This window comes from Folsomia candida, unplaced genomic scaffold (assembly GCF_002217175.1).
Source record: "Folsomia candida strain VU population unplaced genomic scaffold, ASM221717v1 Fcan01_Sc001, whole genome shotgun sequence".
Taxonomy (NCBI): domain Eukaryota; kingdom Metazoa; phylum Arthropoda; class Collembola; order Entomobryomorpha; family Isotomidae; genus Folsomia; species Folsomia candida.
This window is the reverse complement of record NW_019091193.1, coordinates 16196852-16210087: the sequence shown is the minus strand read 5'-3', so window position 1 is coordinate 16210087 and position 13236 is coordinate 16196852. Positions and strand designations below refer to the sequence as shown.

Sequence of the window (13236 nt, the reverse complement as noted above, 5' to 3'; positions counted from 1 at the left end):
TTGGCAAAAATGGAGAAAGTTTACAAACTAATAACAACCAAGTGATAAAATTCGTTCACAAACCACAATAGAAAATTTTGGATCAACGGGATTAAGTATTTCGTATTTGCAGGATTTCTGGACCAGTTTTTGTACTTTCTTCAGTATTAATCTCAATGCATAGTTGAACGGCAACAAAGTTTTAGCAACTTTCACTCCATTGACATGCAAGTTTTCTTGTGGTATGCGAAGTCAGTCAACTTTATGAATTTTTTTGAATAAAATAGCAAAAAAATATGTACATTTGTACATTTTATTTCTACGGATTTGAAAATTAAAATGTCTGAAGACCTAAAGACTTAAAGATCAAGTCGTGATCCTACGTATGTAATCTCAAAGTAAAATTAAAATAGAGATTGGACGGGTCGTTGGGTACGTTGTAGGGGACAAGATGGAGATGCGACTGTCCCTCCCACTCATTCCGGCATAGGTTTGAGTTCTGAGAAATGAAGTGAGCGATGTGAAAGATTGGAATTCAAAGGATTAAGTGATGATAATGAAGATTATTAATCTTGCCAGCGCACTCAAGATAATCAGTCATTGTAATAGTCCCTCTGTCACGTCTTCTTCCTATTTCTTTCAAACGCACATTCGCACGTATTGTTAATATGCATGTCTCAAATGAGGTCCATTTTCTTAATGTTCAGTGAGTATATATATCTATGTACGTATGTATTTACTTTCTTCTAGTAAAGAACGAAATAATTAAAAAAATGTCATGTATTAAGTTTAAAGACATTTTTGGCACTTTGGCTGAAAAATTCTGGCTGAAATTTTAATAAAGTGTAGGTATAGACGTCAAGAATACAAGTCAAGTAAATTATCAAGGAGTTTACAACTTTCCAACAACTGACAACTGAATTAACGCAAAATTATCAATTAAACCGTTATTAATCACCAGATTACAATAACTACGAAGTAGTTTACTAATATTGAATCACCAGTATCTAGAAGCTGTAATCACTTTGCAAATAACTGGTATAATAGAATGATGAAATAACTAATGATTTGACACTCTCTTTTATATATTTCCAGGACGTTTCTTTGCTAATTAAGTTTGTCCAATTACGAGACGAGGGCGTCTACATTTGTCTCGTTGGAACACATCCACCTTCCAGCGTCTTTGTGACCCTAAAAGTCCAAGGTAAGAAAAGTTTGCAAGTGAGCTATTGTCAAGCATTTTCCTTTGGCTTTTTATTGTCAGACTAAAAAAGGTAATGATTTTGCATTGTGAAAGTCATTGTTAGTGTGTAAAACCATCATACGTTCCTCGTCCTCCGACGTGGACGAGTTGGTCAACAAGGTTTTTGCTGGTGTAGTAATAATGTCCACTAATATGTATCATTTCGGTCCAAAGCTGCTCAGCTCAGTTTCCTCCTTTCCTGCTCGTGATGAGAAATGACTTTCTCCAATACACTCATTCATCATTCTCCGTGTCCAAGCAGTCCATCATCCACTTCTACTTATCAAACCATCCACTTGCTTCACGCTGACTCGTTCCGCATCCCATGAATCATTTCTCATCCCATCCTCCGGAATGAATGAATTTCCTTTATGAATTTATTGTGAATCCATTTCTGCTCCTCCCGTTCAACGGCAAAATAATCCATATGTTGTATTTATTCAACCAAAACCTTGATACAATTTCCATTTCGTGAGAGTAATTTATTATTTTGTTTCTTCAAGTCAGCATATCAATTCAGTCAGTAATTGCGAATAATTAAAATAATCACTCTCAGCTGAAACCTTTGATTGATACCAATGCCAGTCATGAATACATACATCATTAAGGCATCTCCACCTTGAACTACATAGTTTACTGAAAACTACCAATCACTCGGCTGTTCATCCAGCACCATACAAATCTAAAATAAACTACTCTTCTAAATTACTCCCTCCAACACACAAGTCGAAACATATAGTTCCGCTAACTAATAAGACTCGTGGAGATGAGAAACAAGTAATTCTAGTTGTTTTCGGACGTTATTTCATGGTCCATATATATGTAATAATATGGATTGTGGGCTATATACACCCGGCCACCACTCAAATTAATTTCTCCTTGAGCCATAAGTGTTTCCATGATTGATTGAAGGCGTTTTGGCGAGTCTTCTTTGTTGCCTCTTTCATTCCAGCAGACGAGTCGCTTTTGCTCTGATTAGGATTGATTTTACCTGACTTTTCTTATTTGCAGAGGTCCGCGCCGAGATAGTTGGTGGGCCAGAGAAGATCTACAAGGCTGGGAGCACCGTCGAATTGAAATGCGACCTCATTGACAGCACTGAAGAACCAGAATATTTTTGGTGGTATCAGGTACGTTGTTTGGTAATAGTGAGCGTAATCACCTTTCACCCTTTCCAATCGTTCGCACCAACCAAACTCAATCCGACCACTCTAACTTTCTTCGTCACAATGCCACACAATTGCGGTCCTTTCCTGCAAACACTTTTTGCAATTTGTGCAGCATTGGGTGGCTTTTTATGCTTTTTTGTGTCGTAATGAAAATGTGGAGGCGGCGGTGAAAAAAATGTGCAATCAAAGGCGTTACAAGTTCTTATCTTTCTTTATGCGTACTTATCACGGAAACCATAGCCAGTTGCTAATAAGACTAAAAAACATTCTTAGAATTTTGGGGAACGGTGGTTATGTGAGTGGGTTAGATATTTAGCAGAGCATGTAAATGAGCAAATGAGTTCAAGTATCAAAAAGAGTGAGGTATGTGTACTTTTACACATATACGTATTAGATATATGTGCAAAAGTACGTAAGTCAAATGACTAGGGATACACGTAGTACGTAGCTTATGGACAATGAGAGGAAAAGTTGTTGGAGTTTGCTTTCATCATAAATTAGTTAAGACAATACTTGGAATTTATTACGGAATAGAATACTTTCCTGCTCTAATTTCAAGAGGGAGGGCGAAGGAGGAAGAAGTGGATGTAGTTAATAAAGATATATGGCTAATGGTCTCCCATGCAGGGAAAAATTACAAGTACAAAAGAATTTGAGCTGTAAGGAGAGAGTGAGCAAATGAGAGCAAGAGGAGAATTATGACGCTTTAAATGGCAGATAATAAAAGTTGAAGATATTCTTTCTCCAAGTGAACAGCAGTTTTTGATGGAATTTTAATTTTCATTCAAATTTGCAGGGGCTTCAAATGATAAACTACGATCGGAGTCGGCATATTAATGTGACCCATTACAAATCTTCCAGCGTTTTGATTCTCTACAACGTCCAGAAACAGCAGGTATTGCATAACGTGAAAAAAATAACTTGAAAACTTTTGAAAAATGTTAAAAAAACATGAAATTGTCCAAATTTTTCTAGCAAGGAAACTATTCCTGTGTTCCTTCAAACGCCCATCCAGCTAGTATATTCGTCCACATTATAAATGGTAAGTATGTTTAAAGAGTATTTCTATTCGTACTTTCTTTGAAACAAGTTCTCATAGTGTAAGAAAAATAATTATCAGTAGCTCCAGGAACCATGTGGAATATTATTATTTGCTTTTGTTTTCGAGCAAAAGTATTTCTTTTGCAAAATGTTTCCCTTTCATTATTAATTTTAATAGTTTTACATTTTTAAGCAGAGATTTAGACTTTCGTGTCTCTTAGTTTTAATTAAAATTTCCTCTCTTTACTCCTTCTGCATAGTTCTTCATTTTTATTTGCTGATATGCAAAGAGTAATACATCATATGCGCCACGAGCTAGTAAGTAGGGTTTCTGTATTGCACATATTTATTAATATACGCATAGTTCTGTGAAAGCCAGCGGCTATTTGTATTCGTAAACAACGCTGACTGGCGTAAACATGGAGCTGACAGAAGTTGAAATATTGATTTTACTGTGTACACTTCATACTTTTGGCATGAGCTTGACTTTCACCTCACGTCTCCAGAAATAATTAAACCTAAAGATTGACGCGCAAACTTGGATTTGCCAAAAGAAAAGTCAATCTAGAGAACAAAATTGAAATCCATGTTTCAAATCGCTTTCAGGATTTATAGCCTTGTGATAACTCCGCTTGTAGGCCGGGATCAAAAGAGAATCCACTTCACACTAAAATTATTCATCATGCTTGAATAAGAGAAACAACGATACGCCCTAATACAATGGCATATGATGAAAAAGTCCCCCAGTGATTGAATTTCCAAAGGGAAACTGTTTTTCTTAAGAATACTCGCACTTGAGACACTTAATAAGCTAAAAAGCCAATGGAAAATGGGACGAGAAATGAAGAAGAATGCGTCTTTTAAGCCGCCTCACTTGGTGCGGGGCATTACCTGGAAAGTTAAATTGATTTTGAAATCAAATTCCTTTCAATAATGGTACGTAAATATTTCCATAGTTTGTTCCCCAATTCAGCCATCAGCTTACTTTGCTCTCATCTTCTGCCTCGCCTATGTACAAGGAATAAGTTTGGAGGAGGAGGAGGAGAGAGATTGATAAACGGGAGACTCTCGTGAGATTGGTGAGAATGAAAAAGAGCCCAAGTTTTACTAAAGAATAGGATCCTGTCTTGGCAAGAATAGATTCTTTCATTTCTTCTGCCGAGAAGGTCTCTTCTGCTCAAGGAACCAATATTTCATAAACAACTTATATTTCTCATACCCCGCCACCACCTCCCATCCACGACTCTTACGACCACCGCCAGTAAATATGCATCACTACAATCCACACACACAGCTAGAGGCCCTGGGAGAGAGAGAGAGAAACAAATCTCGAGACGAGGAGCAGCGCTTTCACCCAAGGAAAAGTACTTTGAGATTTTAGCCAGTGAAAAATTTGCTCCTGTCTCGACTCACTTCCGCTCTCATCCAGTTCGTATCACTGGATGGGATGCGTGAGAGATTTTGCTCAAGATTTTTTGAGGAATCGGAAAATATCAAATATCGCTGCTGCTGCTGCTGCTTTCTCCAAACAAGAGAAGTCTACTTTGTTCTTCTCATATGCAAAATGAGAATCATTTACATCCACCACGCTCCCATGGACTCCTTCGTATGCACATATCTTGAGAGTGTGAAGCCGTGTGGGGTAGAGACTGAATCTGAACCCTGTGCTCTATCATTACTCTGCAAAAAACCTATAACTTATTTTCTCCGTCGATGATGGCAGAAATAAGTATGTGAAAGTCTGTGTTGCACGTTACCTCAACTCGGCAATGGATAAACTCAAATGTCATCTTCATTCTCTCGCTTGATTGATTATTGATAGTGTATGCAGTTCGGTTGTAAGTTATATCCTGGCTTAAAATTAATGCTCGTGCTATATTTGGTACGTATACATACCCGATCTGATACAGGGTTGGGAGGAGGAGGGTGATTTTCAGTGTGATTTCTGGAGGTGAAATCGTTGCTCGTTGCATTAAATCAACAACTTGCACAGGAAAACTCGCAGTCCTGGTTTAAAGTCCATTACAGTCACAACACGTCTCTGTAGTTTAAGTTGGTTCTTACCTTGAGCTCCGCACTATCCGAGCGTAACAAACAAACGTGGCTGGCTTTGCTCGCTTATTCGCTTTCACCTACATAGCCTCCGATAGTCGAAATTACATTTTATTGAGACATACATCTGATCTGCTGCAGCGCAGTGCAATGCAGTCGTCGTTGAAAGAGACGGCTTTTTATTTGAATTCTGGATGAGGAAGCGGCGGCAATGTCAATGCTTCACTTCAATCACTGCGCTTTGGAACTCCAATAAAATAGTTGTCCCATAATGGGATGGGATGGGCACAGGAGAAAACAGTGACGGGTTGGTTCGACTCGTCTCCTGTAGCGTTTATTCGCATTCGCATCTCTACATATACACGATAGACGAGGACGGTGATGGTGGTGGTCCGTTTTTGGCTGGAGTTGGAGGAATGAGTTAACAAGTAGTTCTAGTTCAAGGAAGGGAGAAAATTTTGAATATGAGTGCAAAGAGAGTGAATTGTATTATTTGCTCTCTCTATTGGTCTTGGTCGGCCTCTTTCTATGCAGATTGTAGTCTCTCCATAAAAGTTTGCCCAGAGCATCAGGCCGATATAGATCTCTATTGATGTAAATGCGGATGAATGCAAACGAATCCAGTCCAGATCAGAAATGTCTTGGGCAAGAGAACCATTCCATTTTCCAACGGAATTTGAGAATTGAGCGTTCTTGTGCTCCCTGCATAAATTGGAATGGTGGTGATGGTGTCTCACTCAACCGACGACGACTTTCTCCTCCTCTTCATACGCGATATTTCATGTCTGTCTTGTGGTTTCATTTAACTCTGGAATCTCAAGGAAATTGATCTCCTTTGACTCGCTCTCCTCCACATGGAATGAATAAAAACGGCATCTTTGTTCGCCTTTTGCTCTTTCAACGAGCAAGGTTCTTTCCTCAGCCATGTTACGCAGTATAGCTAAACAATGGGTTGCGTCAAGTTGGGTGTGTAAGCGTATCCACGAATTGATATGCGATATATCGCCAAGTTTTCTTGAGCTACGCAACGCGAATAAAACGTTGCAATAATTGCAGTTTTCAAAAGTAAGTCGTAATGAAAGAATACGACTTACTTACTTACTACGGGATTTGAAACGGTTGTTGGAAGCAGTTGTGTTAATTTGATTACCGTGCTTCCTTCGTATGGTTGACAGCAATTTATCCATTGATCAACAAACGCAGACAAATTAAATTATACTTACAATCATCATAAGTTGTATAAGAAACTTGTGTTTTCACCCAATTAGCAAAAGTTAGTAGTTGAAGGAGTGGTCTCAGCAACCTTTCTGAACTAAGCGTGTAGACCCTTCGGTTTTTATTCGTTATACTATTCATAAATTTGTAGTACAAATCAAGCTGCTCAGATTGATTCCCTGTGAGCATAGCAAAAATAATTCAAAATCATACAACTAAGGGGAACTTACATATTAGACTAAATTGATGCGTCTTCTTTATTTCCACTGAAAATGATTATATGTGTGTACACCAAAGGCTCGGAGAACCACAATTTTCTAATGAGACCACACAGATTGATCCTTCGTATAATGAATTCGTGTGGCTTGGAGAATTGGCCTTGTAATAAACTATTTGAGATTATAAGGAGCTGTCAACCAGAAGTCCCATAGTGTGATTTCAAGCCTGCGTCCAATTATAATATTCACAACGTAATAGACAATTGTGTAAAGGGTGGTTCCTATGTATGTACGTGTGCCTTATTTAAAGTTACAATGCATGTCTCCCATTACATAAACCATGTTATCGACCCATTCAGTCATCAGATTATTATGAATCAAAACCCATGAACATCAAAGCAGTTTATAATGAGAGTAGCTTCAGCCATTCCAGTATCTTTCTCGTCAAAATTCAAGTATACCAATTATATACAATTATCGTCATTCCAGACGGTGTTCAATTATCTTTTGACACATGTGAATCCATGTAGATATATTTATGTACATACATACATCATATATATTCATAGTGCATAATATGTGAAAGTACAGTATGTGTATCTACGTATATGAATTGAAATGAGCAACCATTTGTGATTTTTGCATGATTTAACGATACTTTGTTGTATTTTATTCTAGGTGAAAATCCTGCTGCCATGCAGGTAAGTACTTAAAACTAAGAACCAATTATTGTCGTCTTCAATTAATAGTTTGCCTATGCGACTTGCACATTTAATTGTTTAATTTGCAGCACGGCTCTCACTCGACATCCTGCGTCCCTTGCCCGCCGTTGTGGTTCCTCTCATTTCTTCTCAGTCTCGCCCTCCAAGCGTTTTACTTCCGCTTCATGTCCAATCATGTTGACCGATCAGAACGAGGACATGAACGACGAGCTCTTTGTACAATCACGTCAGAGTCTTCACCCTCCTCACTGGAGAATGAAGTCTCAAGTCACACTCGGGACAGCCAAGAGTTCTCCGACCACTGCTATCATCACCAACAACCATTCCATCATAATCATCATTGCCATCATCTTTATTTGAGTTGGGAAAAGCCAGGCGACAGAGACACATCTTCCACTCACCAAATCTCCAAAAACGACCACAATCACCGGCCACCAGTGCAGGACGACCCAGCGTTGACTACCCATTACGAATGTGGAGAAAGTGAAAAGCGTTGTTCAGTTCTTTGTACTTGTCCTCCTGCTACTGCGCCTCTGAATATCAACATGGTTTGTGCAGTGCATTGCAACCAGAAATCCGGGACGAGGTCATCCGTTCCATCGGATTCTAATTTTGCATTGTGTTGCAGATCAGAAGGGCGACAAGGGGCACCATTTCAACGAGTTACGGCCCATTCATCGGGGTTAACGGTGGTTAAGCAGGGCCCTCGTAATTAATTTCTCTACCACGGTAACTTCGAAAGACTGACGAGGAAATTACGTAACTAGCTTCGAGTGCATGATGCTAGATAAAACTCCTGCCCGATCGCTCTCTTTCTCTCCTCTAGGACAGGACAGCTTGAGTCCAAGTCTACGTCTTGTGCACTACTGAACAAGAGTTCAGCTTTGGAAATTTCTCATCTTGCTATTTGAAGGTGCTGCTGTGATGACAATGGATACTTACCATGGACATTCCACGACGACACACAAACCGTGGCAAATATTTACTGCGTAAGTGTTCGACGTGTGTATACATAGAAGTAACATAATCTTATTAATATTCAGGATAATACGTAGCATAGCATACCCAACAATCAGTAAAGTGGACAATATGGCATTTCTACTGTTGTAGCAGTAGTTGTACTACCCGGGTACCCTTTTTTACATAAATATCTATCTACACTATCGCTCGTCATGTCATTTACTCGTGATGATAAATTGAGATTGGGTTTAAAGTTTGATAAACTGTGTGCTTACAAAATACGACAAATTTTATAAACGTGAACAACTCAGTTTCAAATTCGTACTTATTAGCACACCATATGAGATGTAACATACACACAATATCAAACATATTCAGGCGGAAGGTCCACCACTCATACATAATTGTAATATATGCCATTTAAATAAATTATTAACTACGCGTAAATAAATAGCATAAAAAACAAAACATTCTTGCAAAATACTTTTACCATTCTTAGCTTGTTGGACGTCCGCCTTCTTGGCATAGTCCAAGTTTATTATCAAAAAAGAATCTCCGTGGTTTAAAAATTTACTTTGATCCAGAGATTCTTGTAATATTTCTAGCTTTGCTTTAAATCCGGCAGCAATGGATAGGCCATAGAAGCAAGAATTAATGGAATATATATGCACAGGACAGAAATACGTAAAAGTATGTATGTATATGTTAAGGTAAAATTTTGGGGAAGGGAATCTCGAGCAATTAATTAAAGCTGTAACAACAAGCATTTGGAATATTTACTCAAATGAAGTCTTTACTCGGGCGTGCTGGTAAATATAATTAAGACGCCGTGGTGGAGGCTGGAGAGATAACTCGAGTACGTGTACATAGGTTTTAAGTACAGTTCGGAGTTTGAGAGGTGAAATGACTTTCACTGCTTTCTTTCATTAATCATATTAACGGTACCTCTGGCATACCCGATTTCCTCCTACTTTCGACCTAAAATTGTCTGAGTAATTAGATAGCATTCATCCAGTCCTGACTGTTGACTTTATTGCTTCTACTCCACTGGATGTGATCTTGTGTAAGTATGTAGATTAATATATCTCTCTAAATTATGGATAAAATCAGCATTAATCGTAATGGTAAGATACGTAGCATGTCGTTTGTTTCATTAAATTTTATGTAGTATAAATATAAATCTATGTGTATATATAAATAAAATCTATGAAAAATTATGACGCCAAGTATTATGCACTGCTGTGAATTAGTTTAAACAATGACACCTTTTTGTGAATACACTCGTAACTCGTATCTACTAGTCAATGTATTGCAGCTGTATATTTTATTTCAAAGCCGTCGTATTTACTTGAAAGTCAAGTGGATCGTACATATTCAATTGAAAATAAAAGGTTGAATGTCAGAGTAATATAAAAAAAAGTATTAATGTTTGTGTATCAGTAACTGTTTATGTACTTAATAAACCACAATTTGTTTACGAGAGGGTTGATGTGGTGGATATACTAATGATTGACTTTATTCTTTTTCTTGGCTGATTTCATGGATGTCTCCACAATGTATGTGTTTAATTTGTAACATTTAATTAAATGTGGGTTACTCATCGTAAATGTATAGACGTACAAATGTAGTATGTATCTATAAAACACTTGCATTGTTTGAATGTATAAGAGGTCGACAGATTACAATTACTATCAATTATGTACAAGATGAAATGTGTAAAAATAATAAATAATAAAAGATCGTGAGGAATATGATTCTGTATAATTTGTTTCAAATTGTATTAATGCATTTTTAGCTTATTTAATTAATTCCTTCTGTAGGACTGCTTTCGATTAATTTTTGCTTCAAAAACTTTAAAAATATGAGAAAAACAGTTTCAATTTTAATATGCAGCCATCTTTTCTCGAGTGCTTTCTCCTACTACCACTTTATGATTTGCAATTAGTGGTAAAATTATTACACCATGGAGAAAGTTGTTGTAAATGATACTATGCAATTTAAGAAGTTGAGCAACAATGAAATAAATATAAGAACCGCGGGACACTGCTTGATCTGATTAATAAGTGTGTATGCACGTATAAAGTTCATATCCGAAGCTATGCTGAAGCTTTTCTCTCTCCATAAGGAAGCTTTTGTGCCAAAAACTGCAAGTTGTTCACGTACAGTTGTTGTAAAATTATGTTGAAGTCTTTGCTCTCTGGACACTGAAAATCTTTGCAAAGTTTCTGCGGTCACCTTGCTGTGGGTTTGGTTAGCACGTTCATTTACAAGGAGGCATATTAAATATCGTCATGCATATTTATACTGCAATATAAGTGACTACATAATCTATGCTCTATGTTCATGACATTATAACGAGTGTTCAAAAATTATTTTACCCAAGAACAGTCTTTGTACCCATCTGGTACATCTATTAACGCTCACTACCGGTTTGGCCTAAGCAGGTCATTCATTGGTGATAATTAATGGGTGCATTCCTAGCATGGAGTATGTACATCATTTTATATACACTCAATATTTTTATATTGCTTGCTGCAAGTTTCTTCCATCCATCCAAACAGCTAAACCACACCAGACAATAAAGCTCTATACATGTAATATGTAATACAAGATAGATCTACAGTACTGTACTGTACAGCGCACAGACTGGAATTTGGGCCGGCGGTCGTTTTGTTATAACTTTCGCCAGCCAAGAGCACAACAATGGGCCAGAACTTCATTATTGTTTATCGCCGAAATAACTTCTGACACTTGACCCAGTTGAAGTGGTGAAGCAGGTTAAGTTTGAAATGAGTGGCTAAGGAGGCTGGCTGACAATCCAATTTAGCAAGATTGAAAGGTATAAAATGCCAAACGAACGAGGTGGAATGAAATGCTGTGGGTGGTTTGCTCCAGAGTCAATACGAACAATGGGCGGATTTAGAACAAGAGAGGGCCACGAGAGAGAAAGGTACGGGATCCAAATACCACCACCAACCACCAAGTTTCTCACGTTGGTTGCCTGCAGTACGCCTGCTTTGCCCTGTGCCAGGAGTGAGAGACAGCTCTGGTTTTACTTTTATGGGGAAAGTGGGCATGCATTGTTGAGTAGGAAATGAAGCACATTTATGAGAAAAGAAAGAGTGAAAAAGTGAATAGCATAACTTACCAGCTTCCCTTGGATTGCCGTCAAACCAAATACCCTTTCCTCGCACGTCGTACTTTCTGCTAGACAGAGGAGGTGATGGGGTGTGGTCCTCGTTGCATAGAATAACACCACACAATCAAGTGTGGGCTGGATATGTAGTTGTTTTGCGGAAACTAAACCTGTAATAATCATTGGATTTCCCGTATGGCAAATATAGGTTGGAAATCACTCTTTGCTATAAACTAATAAACCGAGTCATAAATAAATACAATTTGGTTTTTACTTGACCGACTACTTGATCACGAAACTGGTGGAATCGAGTACACATTTTTTATGTCGTCAAAAAAGTCATCTCGTTATTAGGTAACACGGCGCGGCGATGGGTGGACGGGAGCCAAAGCCAACAGGAGGGCGTTGGTGAGTGAGTGAAGGGAGAACTGTCCTGTATGTACGTCTTGTAAAACCAGGGACAAAATGAGGGGACAGCGACAGTCTCTGTGTCCTTTCCCTATCTGTGCAATTGTAACAGCTGAAAGAACAGTGGAAATAATGTGATAGTCGGCTCGTAAGAGGCTTTATTATTATGTACAGGACTTATGGAGACTCACTTTTCATGAAATAAAATGAAAAGCGTCCATCCGACTTAAGACTCTCCTGTGACGGCCAATTCATCAAGTTTTATGTGGAAATGGGGAATCTTAAGAAAGTGTAGACGATTAGGGACCTGAATGAATAGGTATCTTTAAGTTAGACATAATGGGATCATATCAACCAGACGACCACGACACGGACCTCTCTTTGGCTTAAACAACTTGCAATTCCTTTATTCTCACACTTGCGTATTTTAAACGTATCCATGCGTAATATGTAATACGATTCGCATTTTTGAATGAGTATGAAATTTGCTGCTAAAGGTGTGTAGGTTTGAAAATAAGGACCAGTTTGTTATATTATGCTCGGTTGTATTATAGACATATGTACATTTGTATGCAGACACATAAGCAGATGCATATACTCAACTCTACAGATTGACTTGTACAAATTCTAGTTTGATTAAAATGTTCTTATTGACTATTGTTTTATATCTTGAAATTTTATGATCTTACTCATATCCGTGTGCATACTTGGAAGGAAATTAAAGGAATGCCAAGACGCTGTTACGTAGGTACATAAGTAAGTAAAATGTCGGTTGACTCAAGGCCAGTCCTTGCACTCCACTCAGCAAAATCATTTTGAGCCATTACTATGCTATAGTTAGTAAATAAATTGGCATCTGATGGGACATGTGTTGTCGTACTGGAGAAGTAATATAAGTAATGGAGGAGAAATAGGACCCGTTGCTGGATTCCAGGCTCATTTAGTCCCTGCAGTAAGATTAAAGTTTAGACTTTCTGAGAAATGAGAGACGCCGGAAGTATAGTTGGAGTCCTGTTAGCATAATTTGACGACAGAAGAAGAAAGTCGTCGCATATGAAGATACACTTGATTGCATCTCGCGAACTCGTCGTAG

At 38.1% G+C, this 13236-nt stretch overlaps 1 protein-coding gene across 2 annotated transcripts in view; it reads left to right on the top strand.

Annotated features, from left to right (window-relative positions):
- The window catches only part of LOC110843122, a 69774-nt gene extending 59414 nt beyond the window's left edge, over positions 1–10360 (top strand). Inside the window, exons 5-11 of one of the 2 annotated variants that reach the window (XM_035857078.1) lie at positions 1075–1183; positions 2234–2352; positions 3188–3286; positions 3367–3433; positions 7596–7618; positions 7708–8187; positions 8268–10360. In XM_035857078.1, the coding sequence (XP_035712971.1) occupies positions 1075–1183; positions 2234–2352; positions 3188–3286; positions 3367–3433; positions 7596–7618; positions 7708–8187; positions 8268–8336 (966 nt within the window). In that variant the 3' untranslated portion in view covers positions 8337–10360. Of the gene's footprint in view, positions 1–1074; positions 1184–2233; positions 2353–3187; positions 3287–3366; positions 3434–7595; positions 7619–7707 lie in introns of both variants that reach the window. The other variant, XM_035857075.1, reaches the window with a different exon arrangement.
- The last annotated feature ends 2876 nt before the right edge of the window (positions 10361–13236 follow it).